The sequence below is a fragment of the Mastomys coucha genome, unplaced genomic scaffold (assembly GCF_008632895.1).
Source record: "Mastomys coucha isolate ucsf_1 unplaced genomic scaffold, UCSF_Mcou_1 pScaffold21, whole genome shotgun sequence".
NCBI classification, from domain to species: domain Eukaryota; kingdom Metazoa; phylum Chordata; class Mammalia; order Rodentia; family Muridae; genus Mastomys; species Mastomys coucha.
The window spans coordinates 108,701,950-108,719,011 of NW_022196904.1; the positions used below are offsets into that span (position 1 = coordinate 108,701,950).

Here is a 17,062-nt window from a genome sequence, read left to right on the forward strand (position 1 = left end):
TATAATACTCATTTTTATTATTACAATATTTTATAAATTTTAAAGAATATGACAAAATAAAAAAATGAGAAACAAGTATTGAAGTGGGGTCTCTGGGAGGAGTTGGGATACAAAAGGGAAACGAGAATGTGATGCAATTCTATTTACTTAAAATATGTTTTTAAACGTTAACAAATTTAGATAAATTGAAATTATGTATTCTTTCTCATCATATGCAATAAAACTTAAACCAATAAGAAAATATTTACAGGAGCTGGAAAAAAAAAGAGTTATTCTTGACCTTATGACAGTCCAGCCGGCCTACATGAATCTGGACAGTGTTGTCCAGAATGCTGTGTTTAATACCAGCTGTGATCTCATTGGGCAATTCAGTTGAGGCTGTCTCTCCAATATGGGTACTTCTAAAGCATGAGAATTGCACGAGACTTGAAGGTTTGACCTGAGGAACCAGAGGTGTAGTCAGCCTGGCACATTTTAAGTCCTTTGAAGCCACTGTTTCTGCCATGACTGGGTGTTCCCTGAAGGTGAGCTGTTCTTTGCAGGAATGGCACTGATAGGTCCTGGTAGGTTAGCTCATACAGGCATGCTCAATGCAACACAGAACATAAGGGGAAATATGGATAGGCGTTTATAAGAGTTTATCATACAAAATTCTGGAGTTGAGTAAACCGGTTCATACTTAATTGTTCTCAAACTCAGCAATTCGCCTACTGAATTCAACAGTAGATGCCTTTTTCTAAAATATGTACATTTCTTCATTAACTAGAAACCCCCAACATGTCACTAATGGCAACTGGTAAATATTTACTTTCTTACTCCGTGGGATTAGCAGGTAGTAATAGAAAAGAAAGGCTGTAGATGTTTTCTACAGCCATGGCCTCTAGCTGAGCACTACTGACATGTCCCTTTTTCTCTGTCTTCCAGACACTTACCACATATCCCATCACGACCATGTGCAGTGCCCCTACAGTGTACCGGATGCTCGTACAAAAGGACCTAAAGAGGTACTGGGCAGAACTCTTCATTTGAATCACATGCAGAAGCTGTCATCAACATTACAGAGCTTCCTTTACCACAGAGGATGGCCCAGAAATCTGAATCTCACTGTATAGACATTCTGGACCAAATAACTATTCTGTACACTGTATGATACTGAGCAGATGCCATTAGCATTTTCTTCATTCATGACAATCAAAATATTCCAAGATACTACCTAATAATACCTTATGAGGACAAAATCATGTGCCATCTTAAAATCCAGGGGAAGGATTGGGAGACAGATCAGTCAGTCACATGCTTACAACCCAAGCATGAGGACCTGAGTTTGATCCCCTGAACTGTGAACATCCAGGTGTTGTCGAGTGTACTTGTAACCTAACAGTAGGGACACAAAGAAAAGCAGATGCCTGAGGCTCACTGGCAAGCCAGAATAGCCTGTTTGAGGAGTTTGAGGCCAGGGAGTGAGCCTGTTTCAAAACATCAGGTGATGGTATCTTCTGGAATCACACCTGAGAGACTGCCTTCTGACCTACCTAGACATACAGACAAGGACACCTGAACACACACATACACCCACACCTATAGGAGCACACACACACACACACACACACACACACACACAAATACACACAGCCTTTAGAATAAGCCCCTTCAAAACAAAACAGGCAAACAAAAACCACACATATGCATCCTTGAAGAGAACTGAATGCAACTTACGACTCAGAATTATGTTTTAGCCAAATCATCCACCACCTGCCAGGTAAAGTTGTGATACATTTTTATACAACTAATTAACTTTCAGCACATAGTGTTGAATGACAAAACTTCTCCTGGAGAAATACAAAACACACATTTACTTACCCTAGATAGACAGCCAATGACAGACCAAAGTACAAATACCACCAAAGTCCAACTTGATGAACCACTGGATTGTATTGGTATCACTTGCTTTAGTATGGGTGAGTGGTTACTGGCAGGAGCAGAAAGTACTCAAAAACAGCAGCAGGACCAAAGTCTATTCCGGCACCAGTGACAGCTCACAAAACCTGGGAACCGAGAACTCACTGCACAGCCTGCAGGCAGCTCACCAGATTGGAGAGTGTCCTTTCCAAGTCGCTGTTGTTTTAAACCTCTTGCAGGCAGCTGGGCTGTTTTCTGCTACTTTCAGAGTCTTCTTTGCAGATTGGTTTGTCTGAGTCTTCTTTTCAATTTATATTACATACTCTGGCAAGGAGGGACCTAGTGAAATCTAGTTAGTTTCAGGAACTTCCTGAAGCTATCTTGAGTTGTTTCCTTCCAGTTTAAAAAAGCTTTCTTGCAGGATGGGAATGTTTCAATCTTAGAGGAAACAGTTACACAACACATGGAAAGAGAAAGAAGAAAATAATTTGAGTCCTGGAGGCCTGACCACCTGTCTTCCTTTCCTACTAAGGTCTGGCTGCCCAGAGGAGGAATAGCTTTAAGACAGTGACACGGATAGGCACCTCCTCTTTTCTTGTCAGCTTCATCTCCTTATGGCTGTCAATGTGAGCTTCTTGCCTCACATTTCAAGAGTAGCCCAAAGCTATATATAAGGGTTGCTTGAAGACACAGAGAACATTTTGCCCATGTAGCGGCCTGCTTGTTTGGGGCCCCACTACGTGTGAGTCAGACTGTCCCAGGCCTCCATGTCTTGATCCATGGGCCAGTAGTTAAAAGCACAAGACACAAAGTCGAACAGGCAGGGCTTTGTTACTTGCTTACTTGACCTCACTAAGCCCCCATTAATTTCATCTACGACACTGTGACAAAGATTCAGTGTGGATGACATGCTTGGGACATTGATCTGATAGGTTCACAGTGCAGAGCATCCTACTTGATGCTCTATTATTGCGAAGGCTTTTGTAATTTCTTTACCCTCTCTAGACCTTAGTCTCCCCATCTGTAAAATGGATGCTGTGAGAAATCTAAGAGGGTTCCTAGAGCTGTTATTGCACAGCCACCACCTAGTCTGTTTTGTATCACTTATTCATAATTACAATACTTTGTATTATTACTAGCATTCTGATCTACCCCTTCCCCCTCTAAGTCTCCCCACCGGCCAAAACATAGTTTATTCAGAAATATTCTTTTCATCACTTATGTACCTAACACAACTAGAAGATATCTAGCAATACAGGAGGTGTTCATAAAACACTTAGGTCATTGAGTGTTTCTACAGACTGTTTTCCTGGCACTTCTCTTGCTTGAACATCTGAACTTGTGATGAAATGTCCCCCCACCAAAGCCCATGCAACTATCCCTTTCCAGATATCAATTCAAGAGGCTGCGGCACTGCTTGACAGGAGGGGAGCCACTCAATCCCGAGGTACGGGAACAGTGGAAGATGCAAACTGGACTGGAGCTGTACGAGGGCTACGGACAGACTGAAGTGGTAGGTCTGAGGGACAAAGTTTGTTTAGAAGTTTTTCCTCAGTGGCCATAGGAGATTGGGTCCAAGACCCCAGACAATACCAAAATCCTACAATGCTCATGTTCCTTATATGAAATGAGACAGGATTTGCACAGATTTTAAACACACCTTCCTCTATTTTTTAAATTGCTAGATAACCCATGGCAACAAATACAATGAAAAATTGATATTTAAAACTACCAATTAAACAGCTGCTGTCTGTGTTACTGGGATATAGTGGGGGGAGAAATGCTTGTATATACAATACAGGTCCAATTTTTAAAACCACATACTTCAAAGTCCTTGATTAGTTGATTCCAAGGATACAGAAACTATGTGTATGAAGATCTGGCTGTATGTTGGCACTATTCAGCCCTCAGATTGAGCACTGAGTCCTTGAAGTGCCCCACTCATGTTAAAAATCTTTATAGAATTTCTCACAACACCTTGATGAAAATAGCTATCATAATTTATGAATTGCTTACATAGGTATGGCTTAAGAAGAAATATGATTGGCCTTCCTGCCTTCTCCCTGCGCAGCAGCTACCTAGCTCAGGAAATTTAGGGATTGATGAGTCTGGACCTGAGTGGCTCATCTTTCCATTGCAATGAGAAAGACCTCCCTACCCCTGAGAGCCTCTGGAAGAATCTATTCCAGTGTGCATCCAATGGAACCTAGAAGGCATGGTTTTCAGCTTAGTTGCCCTCAGCTTGATTCAGGATATGTCTGCAATTCTAGTACACAGGCAACTGAGGCAAAAGGACCACACATTCAAGGGTAGCTTCATCTACATCATGGGTATAAAGCTAGCCTCCATTATATCATAATAAGATCTTTAGCCCTTGTCTCAAAAGTCCAGACAGCAGCAATAAGAAAGAAGTATAGTCCTCAAAACAGCAGTGTGGATGCCATAGAGAAATGTGGGAGAATGCACATCCTCAGGTCCTACTGAACATCACTGGATCAGAACCCTGGGGGGGGGGAGGCTTAGCCATTTGTGCTTTAATGACATTGCATTCTTCTGAGAGGAAGGGAGAAGGGAGGGTATGCATGCATGTGTGCCTGCCTGCCTAGGAGTGCAGTTAAACAGTGAGCCATCGCTCCAGCCCCTCTGCCATATTTCTTTTTTGAGACAAGTTCTCTCACTGGACAACACCCACAAATTAGGTTAGACTGGATTGCCAGTGAGCCAAGAGATCTACCTGTCTCCACCTCCTGAGCACTGAGCTTACATCTCATAACCACCACATTTGGCTTTTTGCCTGAGTGCTACAGATCAAAATTCAGGTCCTCATGTTTGATGACAAGCACTTTATTGACTTAGCCATCTCCTTAGCCCGCAAAACTGAATCTTAAGTTTTATTTTCAGAATTTTTACATTTATATAAAACATGTCCTCTCCATAGGGAATAATTTGTGCCAATTGCAAAGGAGAAGAAATTAAACCAGGCTCCATGGGAAAAGGAGTAGCACCCTACGATGTCCAGGTGGGTTGACTGGTTCAAGAAAGGAGTCCTTTCCTTTTCTCCCTGTTCATGACCTGTTTTTATTTTATTTATATATATATATGTATATATATATGTATATATATATATATATAAATGAAAGACATATATTATTTCTTTTATTCCAGATTATAGATGAAAATGGAAATATCCTACCATCTGGCAAGGAAGGGAAATTGCTGAAGTCTGATCGGCCCTTCTGTTTCTTCTCTGAATATGTGGTATGAACAAGAACATGCTAGTCATGCTTGAATTCAGAAATGGGCCCAAATTTCATATCTACCACGTCTTGCTGACTCTTGGGCAAGTGTCCAATACAGGTCTATCTCATCAGGTGTAAAGTGGGGAGAATAACATCCATTCAATGAGAGTACTACTAAGATAAATTCTACAAGTAAGAAACCATTTGTAGTGGCTCTCCTCAGAGAGGAAAGGTGGGCCAGCTGAGGCAGAAGAGGTTGCATGCAAGCACAAGGTTCATAGGAGAGGGTTAGTTCTTGGAGCTTAGAGCTTGTGTGTTCTATTTTAGAAACCACCCTATCAAAACCCTGACTTCTGTTTAGGAATATGATGTGTAAGTCACTCATTGGGTGTCACACCTGTCTGTTCTAGCAGACAAATCCCCAAGTACCATCTTTGATTGGTAGGACAATCCAGAAAAGACTGATGCTACAATAAGAAGAAATTTTTATGTCACTGGAGACAGAGGAGTGAAGGACGATGATGGATACTTCTGGTTTGTCGGCAGAGCTGATGATGTCATTATATCCTCTGGGTTTGTATGTTTGCTGTTCTAAGAAACTGATGCCATGGCAGAATGGGAGATTTTCTATTTGGAGAATGCGGTGAGCAAATGCTTCCTCCCCTCTGCAGGTATCGAATTGGGCCATTTGAAGTAGAGAGTGCACTGATAGAGCACCCGGCAGTAGTTGAGTCAGCTGTTGTCAGCAGTCCAGATCCGATCCGAGGAGAGGTATGGTGGATGGCAGAACTAAAGTAGCAATTTTATTTTCAAGTCCTGTCCATGTGTCTATGGCAAAGGCCAACTCAGGGTAACTTTTCTCAAAGGTACTTGTATGCCTGGTAATCTACTTTACAAATAAGTTTTACCCCAAAGAAGTCTGGGATTGTTTGGCCTGGGTCCTCTTAATTCAGGGGTTCAAGCCTCAACCAAGCATACCTGTGATGTTATCAAGGCTCTGTCTTCCTTGTCTGCCTAAGATCCTAAGCTCTAGTTCCTCCTATCACATAGCAATCAGTTCAAGACACAAATAAGTATAACTCATCCCCACCCAACCAAGAAGGAATGAATTCTTTTTGCACTAGTTTCAAGTAAATTCTACCACATCTCTAGCCAGTGTGGTCCAGCTGGCCAAACCTGGATGATATGATGGTCTCAGGAAGTAAATGCTGGTAGCCCTACTGGAAAGACATGAGGGGAATACTGCTTAGACAACTCATGTGCTGTTGTTCCGTGGGGAACAGACACTGTGTAAGCCAAAAGCATCAGATTTCAACTCCCATACAACCATTATAGCTCAAAATACATTTCTTACAGAAACAAGAACAGGAAATTGTACCCAAGGTTGGCCCCAAAATTTCTATGGGTCTATTTAGGAGGTTCATTTCCCTTTCTTCCTGGAAGTTTTTTGAAGACTTAGCAAGCAGAAAAACATTAAGCCAGTGTGGCTAATCCGTTCTCTCCATCCCTTTTTCTGTGCCTCCCTCACATACCAGTGGCTTTTCACAGGGTACTCTGAAAGACATCTTTTCCCCTCCACTCTTGATCTATTCCAATCTGCAAAATATTCTTCTGCCACTATATACTCATCTTTTCAATAGAACTGATTTCAATCGAATGCCAGAAGCAAGTGCCAATTAGAATCAATGTACTAATTAACCTCTATAAGTGTTTTTAAGCAGTATTTCAAATGGTAGGAAAAATTGGGAGGCAACAACCCCTTACAGATAGATCCTTCCTGGTTTCTTCAGATCTCCTACAGACTATACTCTTTAGAATCTCCATTCATCCTGTTCAACATGCTTCCAACTGTAGAGGTGCCATGGCATAAATGTGCACCTCGAAATCAAGGACTGCCTCATTCAATCAACTAAGCAGAAATGTTAAGTCCATGGGACATATAAACAGAACTCATCACTCCTCACATTCACAGTCCATCCCTCTGGGCAGAGATCCTCAAATATACTTTATCATTTGTACTCAAGCTTCATTCAGTGCCTCTGGGGTTTGCACTGCTATGGACAGCCAATCCCTGCATTCAGCAATAGTTCCAAACCTTTGATGTGTCTTACAAGCAAATGGTTTTTCTGCTGCAGGTGGTGAAGGCATTTATTGTATTAGCTGCACCCTTCAAGTGCTCCAACCGTGAGAAGTTAACCGCTGAACTTCAGGAGCATGTGAAAAACTCAACAGCACCTTATAAGTACCCAAGAAAAGTAGGTGCAAGTTACCTCAAACTGTGTTGGATTTTGACCTTACACTTGTATATCCTAGAAGATACCTCTTGAGTTTGTTTTACTCCGAAGTTTTTGTTTAAAGTTTTTTGTATTTAGGATGCTACACATGATCCTTTGCTGCAGAGGCTGGGGGTGTGACTAAAGTACTTGCTGTGAAAGTGTGAGGACTGGAGTTCAGATTCCCAGAATGCATGTATATGTGTGGGTGGGTGTGCTGGCTCAACTGCCTTGGAAGGCAGAAGTAGAACACCAGAGCAAGACAGCTAGCAAGACCAGCCATATTTGAGAACTCTGGGTTTGACTAAGAGACCTGGTCTCTTAGGTGGAAGAGTTAACTGAGGATATGCATGTGTACCCATATAGGTGAGTTCACACATATGGAAAAAAGAAAAAAAATAGACTGCAATGCTAAGAATGTTTTCAGGACTAATAAGGGCCATTTTATATGGAAAAGGGGAATGGAAGTTAAGAATCACCAAGTTCTTAATGTTTAGATGTGGCACCTGATCTACAGAGTAAAATAGGCTATGATACCCCATTAAGCCCAAGATGTTCAAGTAGCCCCATTTAAGCCTCAGAAGTAGACACACACACACACACACACACAGAGAGAGAGAGAGAGAGAGAGAGAGAGAGGACTCTTCCTGAACCTTTCTTCAAAGGCAGAGGGACAGAAGAACAAGCACATATAAAGTCAAGGATGGTTGCAGTACCTTCTGGCTCTGGAGTACTATCAGCTGCTGCTGGCTAAATGTAGTTCATGTTAGTGATCTGATCCATCTTCATACTTTTTCCACTAAAATAACATTGGTAACTTTGACTTTCAGAAGAGATGTGAAGACATTTAAAGATATTTGAGAGAAGAAATCAAAGACAAAAGTGTATGGCCAAGTCAGGGATTAAGGTGAAACCTCTACTAACTCTGTAAATCATCCCTAAGATTTTCTTTAGGTCCCAGCTCTTTAAAGACCAACGTTTTAAGAGGTCTTTTCTCTGAATCAGGTGTAGTAGAAGGCAATTGGGTTCTAGGTGTAAACAGAGTAAAACCAAAGGATGAAGAGATTATTTACTTTTGGAAGGATACCTAAAGCTGGGAATCTCCTACTTTAATCCTTAGCCAAAGGTTCCTATAATTGCACTGACTGCTAGGATGAGACACACGGAATCAAGTACCTCCTGTTGTTTTTCTGTCAATCAGGTGGAATTTGTTCAAGAACTCCCAAAGACCATCACTGGAAAAATCAAACGCAATGTGTTAAGAGACCAGGAATGGGGACGAGCATAACTGGATGAGAACCTTGGCAGAAAAAGTGATGCGGCTTGTTTCAGTTCTAGCTTCCTGATAGTTCAGCGACTACTCTTAAAACGCTTGAATGCTTTCTTCCTAGTTCACTCTTAAAATACTGTCTTTCCTGTTTCTCTTAAAATGCTTTAACATTCGTTTTTTCCTGTTTGAAAATAGTAATATCTAGGAAAACAATAAAGGAACAAGCAAAATCTAAACATACTTGAGAAGGGTACTGTTGTGATGATCAAACCAACAGAGAATGAAGTGTCAGAGGTCAAATGCCTCCAGAGAAAAGGGCAGCATACCATGAATCTGTGCTTTATACATCTTGTCCTGATAATTCCAAAGTAAAGATGAACTGTCCTAAGACTGTCTCAGGTGATCCCTTTGTATAACAAGTCTTTATGAAATCACCCCTTTCAAGCAGATTAAAATACTCTTCAAATCAGAAGTATAAATGATTCAAAGGCCAATTAATGACTTTAACAAAACTCAGTATGAGATAGCTGCTTTTAGTAAATCCTGCAAGATATTTTAAACTTGTAGTTTTTGAATATTAATTATTCAGGAATAAACTTAGTATCTTTACTTTTTAGGAACAATGAGCCAGGATTTTTGATACATAATTAAACATATAAGCATTTTTACAGTAAACACGCTGTACATATAGAAAGCCATTTTTATAGTAAACATACTATACACATAGAAAGACATTTAATACAGGGCAGAGCAAAAAAGTAAGAATGCCAAATTTTACAGAACAAATTAATTTTTATTTTTTAAAATATCAGGAACTTTGAAAACCTGAAAGTTCAGCTGTACCAAGAACAAAATGCAGTAAAAATATCTGAACACTGTATTCAGCTTTGGAGGAACATGTCCTCCAGGCTAACTCCTCTGTCGGCAGAGCAGGGCAGGAATGCTGACCCTCGCCACAGGGATTTGGTTTCTGCTTCTTTCTTTTCTGTTCTAACTGCTCTAGTTTTAAACTAACCTCGAAGTCCCTACCCTGGGATCACCTGTAAACTAGCACACTGAAAAGTCAGTGAAGACAAAGTAAGCAAGTCTGAAGGCAGAGCAAAATCAGTGAGTGAATTTAGATCCCAAGAGCCCACAGCACTGTGCAGTTGGCAAATAGCCAGTCACACTAGGGACTCACTGAAAACAAATAAATAAAAAAGCAATTAAAAAGAAAGTGTAGATCAAAATCTCAAGTGCAGCAACTTGCCATGCTCCACAACTTCCAGTCTGAGCAAAGAGTAATTTATTCTCAGGCCCTTTGTCCTACACTATTAAAACAAAAGTCCCTCTATCTTGGAGCAAGCCACAAAGACACCAAGATTCTTTCTTAGGAGACACCAAGGCCTATCCTCTCAAGATGGTTTCAATCTCAGACCCGAGTTAACATGTCAAACACCAGAGGATGGTCTAGCCCCATCTGCTTTAGCAAGGTACTGCCTATTCTCTGCTTCTCCCACATCTTCTTGGTCTGGCTCCCAAGCAAGCCTCTAGCGGTGTGACACGAAGTATATATTCTCATGTCACTAGCTTCATGCATTAAGATTTAAGCACAAACCCATTTCCCAACCTAATGTTATAGTCCCCACCTGGATAGTTGGTCTTATAGTACTCAATGCTCCCTTCTACCCTTCCAATCTCTGCCTGTGACGAACACTTGAAAGCAACACAAGCTGACAGTCCATCTTGGATAGCAGTGCAGTGAAACCCTGGTATAGTAGCTTTCTTTCCTGTTTTTTTGTACTAGGATATGGAAGTGACCCAGCAATGATTCCTCATCCTTAATCTTATCAGAAATACCCCTGGGTCTACACTTAGAGCAGTCCTCTTCTACCTCATACCTTCTCTAAAACACTTGCAGCGATGAGCCATCAGATTTGCTCTTAACATAAAAGAAAACAAAAAACCAAGAAAAACAAAAAGTAGAAAGCATTGCAAAGTGATCCCCATATAATCCACAACACCGCTTCTCTATGTGTACAATAGAACAGCAGGGACAGCTGAGCCATAGCACATACCCTCCTCAGAATGTCCTGCTCATTTCCCACTCAGATACTGTTCAGTTCCACATCAGATGGCAGTGCTTAAAAGGAAACTAGAGAGAGTAATGAGGGGGCAGAAGCCAACACCATTCTCCTTGCACTCTCTCCTAGGAAACAGTACATGGTTCTGCACACACACAGACATAGAGCCTGGAAGGGCTCTAACAAAACTGACAATGGGGACTGTGAGGTCAGCATTGAGCAGCACACAAAAGTCAAAATATATTATCCCAATTCCACATTCTCACCCCAGCAGAGACCACCTCCCTGCAGAATGACCTATGAGACCTCATTTTCATTTGTCTTGGGTACTTCTGAGACTTGACTTTCAGGTTCAGGTTTAGCACTTCCTTCACTCCCCAGCTGGGTTTCAGACCCTGCCTCTGTCTGCCCCAGCTCCTCGATACTCTCTGGTGCTACCTGTTGGTTATTTTTCCCTTCTGGGGGATCACTTTGAGTCAACTTGCTATCAGGTTCCAATTTTGCTTCTTTGCCATTTCCCAGCTTTGGGTGAGGCTGTGAGTCTTTTGCACTCTTCACTACTTCTTGGAGGTTGTATTTTCTGAACAGCACATAATCTTTCACAACACTCAGGCAACACACAGCTTTGATGATTTCTACTACCACCGTGTATTCTGGATTAGTGAGATCCACTTTGTTTTCTGAATTGAGGCTGCCCACTATTCCTGAAACAAAAATAGGAAAATAGACTAAGAAGGAAGAATATCATTAAGCCTGATGGAGCCAAACAAGGCTTTCATCCCTTACAATACAGGATTTGTTAAAACAGGGATTATAAAAATTCACTATTCTTAATGAATGTCAATCAAATTCCATTAATACTTTTTGTTTGTTTGTTTATTTCAAGACTGGGTCTCTATGTAGCCCTGGCTGACCTAGAATTCACTGGTGTAGACCAGTTTGGCCTGGAGTTCATTGCAATCAGCCTGCCTCTGCTTCCCAACTGTGGGATCAAGGGCATGCATACGCAGCTCTATCGATGCTTTTAATAAATATGAATGAAACCTTGAGACATTTAATAAGAGAACGGTTGGCAGAGTAGAGAGAAGACTCAGTGGAAATGTGCGTGCACTGCTCTCGCAGAAGACTATTGGCTCCCAGCATTCATGTTGAGAAGCTAACAATCACCTGTCAGCTCTGACAACCTCTTCTGGCCTCCGTGGCAATTAAGTGTGAATCACAACACTTAGGAAAGAAAATGATATCTCCACTTAACAAGAACAGACTTGATTTTAATTGTCATTATCTCTACATAAGAGAACTTAACTACTTTCACAGAGGTTGCACTAGACTTAGTATTCTAAGTAATCCAGAGATGATATAAAATAAAAGAACATATGCAGGTTATATGCAAACACTACAACAAGGCTGTCAATTTTATAGAAGATTTACCTGAGCACTCACAGGTTTGGTATCCCTATGGGATCTAATGACCAATCACCCGTGGGTATGGGCAGATCACTGTATTTTCCCAAATATTCAATTTTGAAATGCACAGAATTCTACCAGAGAATCTCCCTCACATACCAGTATTACTTAGATCTGATATATGTGCTGAAGAAAAAATATAATAAACTTAAAAATGTTTAGGCAATAAGTTTTAACCAGAGCAGGCTATATAGAATTACTAAGAGAGCTTACCTGCCAACTCTTTAATAACGTCTTCTCTATTCAGATGGCTATTATTTCGAGATTTGTATACAATCTGAAATGTCCCTTTGTTTGGGGCTTTAAACCAGGGTTCCAGAAATGTTTCTGCATATTTTTTCATATCTTCTAAAAAAGCTTTACATGTGCCTGCTACAGGCAACATTCGCAGAATAGCCCGTGTCTTCTTTTTCTTGGTTTTGTACATATCCTGGAGAATATGATGCACTAACTTCTCAGGTTCTAAGAGAAAAAGGAAAAAAGAAAAGAAGAAACACAAGGAAAAAAAAAAGACGTTTGTTTTTATTTTCCAACTAGTATTTCTCTGGAACCTACCAAATATAAATGTTGATAGTTTTAGAATCAAACTTAAACCACAACACCTTACTGCTGTTTTCTTGTAATACAAACTAGGGTAACAAGCATTACACAGCATATTTTTACAAAAACAAAATCTGTAACTTAGAGTCCTAATTTAGTACTTAATGGGTCTAGTGAGCACAGAAGTCCAGCTCTCAGCTGGGGAAGACTCCCAGCACCACACAGCACAGCATGACACAGTGATTCACTGGCTGCTTCCCAAGGGATACATCTGCCAGAGACAACAGTGCTAAGAGTTTCAAATTAGTGACCACATCTGAAAGTCAAAGGAATTCCACTTCCAGGCTTTAAGTGGATCAGGCCCTCCATTCCTAAATGGTAACTACCTGGAACTAAGTAGCAGCTCCTCTTTCAGACAGAATATACACTTTCATTATACATTACCAAAAGAAGGATGAGGCACAGCCAGGGCCCTATTCTTAACCAATGCTATGCTTACCACCCTCCACCTCCACACATTATTAGGAAACTAAAATGGCACCACTTCCAAAATGTGGAATAAGAAGCAAATTCCCTGAGTGTGGTATATGTCATCTGAAAACCTTTTCAAAAACCTGCTGAAACTGATACACTGTTGATGGAATGTGGAAACGTTCCACAGAGTAATTAACAGCCATACCGAGGAAGCCATTGTCTAGGCAGCATCTGCTAAGACAGAAATGCCTAGATACTATGGGATCGATGATCTTAGAGCTGTTAATCAGACATACCTATCCCAAGTGTCCTGATGAAGACTACATTATTTGCTCCGCTCTCCATTGACTGGAATCTTCTCAGCCTCTTCTCTGTAGAAGCCTTAATGTCACCAACTTCTTTTCTCAAGGCAGCCTCTGCATCATCGTCTTCTCCCTCACTTCCAGAGGGCTGCTGGTCCTTGTCTATCAACTGTTTACATAAAAAACAACACGCAAAAATTACAGAACAGCTCATGTTCAAACACTGTAATTAACTACTTATATGAAACCCCCAGTGGCAGAGGTCTAAATGTTGACAATAATTTTTTAATTAGATTAATAAAATACTTCTAAAACGTACACTAAGAAATAATGTGGTATGCTTTCAGACTCACTTGGATAGTGGCAGGCAGGCAATGTGACTGTGATAGGATTAGAACCAAATGTACGAGAGAACTAAAACCCCTTACTCCCGCTATAAGAGAGGGAGCACACAAAGCAGTGGCCAGTGCTTCTAATCCCTACACCTGGGGAGCTGAGGCCAACCTGAGGTAGCCACAAAGTCTTCTGTCAAAAACAAAAGGGGCTCAACAAAAAGGGAACTTGCACAAAGCAACAGCATAGACAGGACACGTGCCTGCTGCCCTGTCCTTCCAAGGGGATTTTCAATCGGGTAACAAAAATAACTGTGTACGCTGAAGGAGCCTGTAGAGTCCTATTCTGCCCCCTCCTCTCAAGTAATGAGGCAAACTACACTATCTTTCTCCACACTTCAGAGTGTACAGGTGTATCCGGAGTCTAAGCCAAATAACATCACGGCTGCCAAACTGCCACAGGATGAGATCTGGGCTTCACCAGTTTTCTTACGTGTATTTTCAAGTGCACATGGAAGATAGCATCCCTATCTTCCTCACCTCAGAGAGATCTCAAGGAGATTTTAGCTTGCAGCAACTTCGCAAGAGGTACGCATCTGAACGGGCTTTAGCACACTACCTGGTCCACAGAAGGCAATCGATGCGTGGGAGTCACTGTCTTTAGTGATGTCAAGGAAGACTAAAGGGCTAGCCCGGAGGCACACGCCCACCAGGCAGAGACCGCAATAACAGGCACACCAGGGGCGGGAAGGTAAACGAGGTCATGCAAGAACCTTATAGGCACTTCGAAGCAACTGCCGCCTCCGCTCCCCAGAAGCGGCCCGCGGATGGCTCACTCTCCCCGAGGCCCGTACCTTTTCCGGCCCGTACATGTCGTCGCCGTACTCGTTGAGCAGGCTGTAGGCCTCCTCCACGCACTTGCGCTCGTTCATGTTGCAGGTGATGAGGATGCCCTGCAGGCCGGGCTCCAGCTGCCGCGGGCCGCCTGCGTCACCGCGTCGGGCCCTCTTGGCCGGCAGGAACTGGGATTTGCCTTTGCGCTTTCCGCCGACCGGCTGAGGGGACTGCTGGGCGGTGGTCGCCATGCTACCTACGATCCACGTTCCTTGGAGTCTTCGTCTGCGCGGACGCGGGGTGATTGCGTCACAAGTACGCGACAGTTTGCCCAAGCGGTCGCGCACACCGCCTTCCGGTGCCTCTGGTCCCGCCCCGTTCTCGCATAGAGTGACAACAGCTTCAAAGTGGAACTAGAACATAAAAGTAAATTTTGGACTCCAGCAGGGTGTTAAACGTGCTCCCAAAGAAATGGTATATTTACCCTTTCATATTTATTGATTTTTTTCTTTAAAGTTAAGGTTTATCGTGCTAGTCGCTGTCTAAAGTACGGAGGTCGTGCCATCAGCAGAACGTGACATTTATTGTCCTTATAATAAGGTTTCTCAGGAGTCACTGGAGTCTACCATATCACCATGAGGAACAGAAGGGACTCAGTAAAGGCAGACCCTGGCGCCATGGAGCATTAAACACTAAGTTGTAAAATGTGTCTATATTAATACTAGAACTACTATATTAATCACTTTCTCCATGCTTCTGTTAGACATGGATGTCCCAATATGTGAGAGTGACATTGTGGTAAGATGCTCTGCATGCCCTTGGTTTTGACAGGAAAGTTACATTGCTTGCTTCTGAACAAAACAATTGAGACAAAAGCAGTTTTGTTCCAAAAAGGTTATCTAATCCAGACAGATAGACACACAATGTGGGATGGATTGTAGAAGTAACTCAAGAACTAAAAAAATCTCAAATCTCCTTCTGAGCCAGCAAGCCAACTCAGCTGGAAAAAACATTTGTTGCCAAGTCTGAAGATCCCACAGCCCCACATGGTGAAAAGAGAAGGCCAACTCAGCAACTGTCCTCTGACTGCCACATGTGCTCATACACACATATACATGGGCTTAAAAATTCTTAACATCCTGGTTCGGAGATACAGTGTCCCTAATCCATCAGTATCACCCTGAGTACAATACATTTTGTCATCCGCTTACATCCTTACTGAGATGACATTTGAACATGCAGTTTGCTCCCCAGTCTGTGCTGTTGTCCCTGACTGGTCAGTTCTTGCTGACTAATTCAAATAAAGATCGTGCTCTGCTAGACTCTTGTGCCTGCTTGGGTTGTTTTGGATTTTTGAACCCTAACACACATGACAGAGGGTTAATTGGAGAAGTGATGTTCTTGATGAGGAAAAAGAAGGATGGTGTCAAGTGCCCAGTGGAAAGGTAGCCCAGACAACCCTGGTTTGATGGGAGTGCTGGGGAATCATGAAGAGTGCTTTTTTTCAGTTTACCTACAAACCTCATCCAAGTAAAAGGGGAGAAGAGAAAATAAAGGTTTAAGAAAAATAGGGAGAGTGTGATATACCTATCTGGATCTTCGTATAGTTTAGATAGTATAGTATAGATCTTAGCTAGTGTTTTAGAGTAATTAAGTGGAAAGCCTAACACCCAGGTCCCCACATAGGAAAACTGAAGCCTACAACTTAGAATTTAAAAGAAAGATAAGAATAAGCTCAGTCTATACAGGCAGTCAGCTGGTTGCACTGGAGTTATGTTGTCATTTTCTGTTACTGACCCAAGAAACCCCAGATAACTAGCTTAACATAAGGCAAGATTCATTCAGCTCAGAGTTTAGAGGTCTAAAGACACTTGATCTCATTGCGTCTGACTGTGTGAGACAATATACATTATGACAAGAGCCAATGCAAGAAAGATTCTCAACTCCTGGTAACGAGAAGGTGAGACAGAGTTTAGGGTAGGGTCTGGGTTTCTATTAGTCCCATAAGGTCACATGTTCAGTGGCCTAACTTCATCTCACTAAGCCTTACCACTTTGTTTTGTACTACGGATCTGACCCAGGCATAAGCCAGACCACTAAGCTATATCCCAACCCTTTATTAATTTTTATTCTAAAACAGGGTCAAACTTAATTCCCCAGGTTGGTCTGAACTTGCTCTGTGCACCAGATAGGGCTTGAATTTGAAATCCTGAATCACAGGGTTATACCACAAGACTTAATTTCCCTCAGCTCCCTACAGTTCCACACTCTCCCAGTAGCATCACATAATGATAATAAGTCTTTTTTTTTTATTTTAGATATTTTCTTTATTTACATGCGAATTTCTCCATTCCCAGTTCCCCTCCAAA

General features: G+C 41.8%; 2 protein-coding genes across 3 annotated transcripts in view; one reads left to right on the top strand and one right to left on the bottom strand.

The window, feature by feature from the left end:
- The window catches only part of Acsm4 (acyl-CoA synthetase medium chain family member 4), a 27,525-nt gene extending 18,459 nt beyond the window's left edge, over positions 1 to 9,066 (top strand). The window contains exons 7-14 of the mRNA XM_031388085.1: positions 925 to 1,004; positions 3,289 to 3,412; positions 4,838 to 4,918; positions 5,065 to 5,157; positions 5,584 to 5,711; positions 5,810 to 5,909; positions 7,274 to 7,393; positions 8,613 to 9,066. Coding sequence (XP_031243945.1) covers positions 925 to 1,004; positions 3,289 to 3,412; positions 4,838 to 4,918; positions 5,065 to 5,157; positions 5,584 to 5,711; positions 5,810 to 5,909; positions 7,274 to 7,393; positions 8,613 to 8,699 — 813 coding nt within the window. The 3' untranslated portion in view covers positions 8,700 to 9,066. The remainder of the gene's footprint in view (positions 1 to 924; positions 1,005 to 3,288; positions 3,413 to 4,837; positions 4,919 to 5,064; positions 5,158 to 5,583; positions 5,712 to 5,809; positions 5,910 to 7,273; positions 7,394 to 8,612) is intronic.
- A 333-nt stretch (positions 9,067 to 9,399) lies between these two features.
- The window catches only part of Thumpd1 (THUMP domain containing 1), a 17,745-nt gene continuing 10,082 nt past the window's right edge, over positions 9,400 to 17,062 (bottom strand). For both annotated transcript variants that reach the window (XM_031388086.1, XM_031388087.1), the window contains exons 2-5: positions 14,714 to 15,106; positions 13,522 to 13,696; positions 12,425 to 12,673; positions 9,400 to 11,448 (exon numbers count right to left, since the gene is read on the bottom strand). In XM_031388086.1, coding sequence (XP_031243946.1) covers positions 11,042 to 11,448; positions 12,425 to 12,673; positions 13,522 to 13,696; positions 14,714 to 14,944 — 1,062 coding nt within the window. In that variant the 5' untranslated portion in view covers positions 14,945 to 15,106 and the 3' untranslated portion in view covers positions 9,400 to 11,041. The remainder of the gene's footprint in view (positions 11,449 to 12,424; positions 12,674 to 13,521; positions 13,697 to 14,713; positions 15,107 to 17,062) is intronic.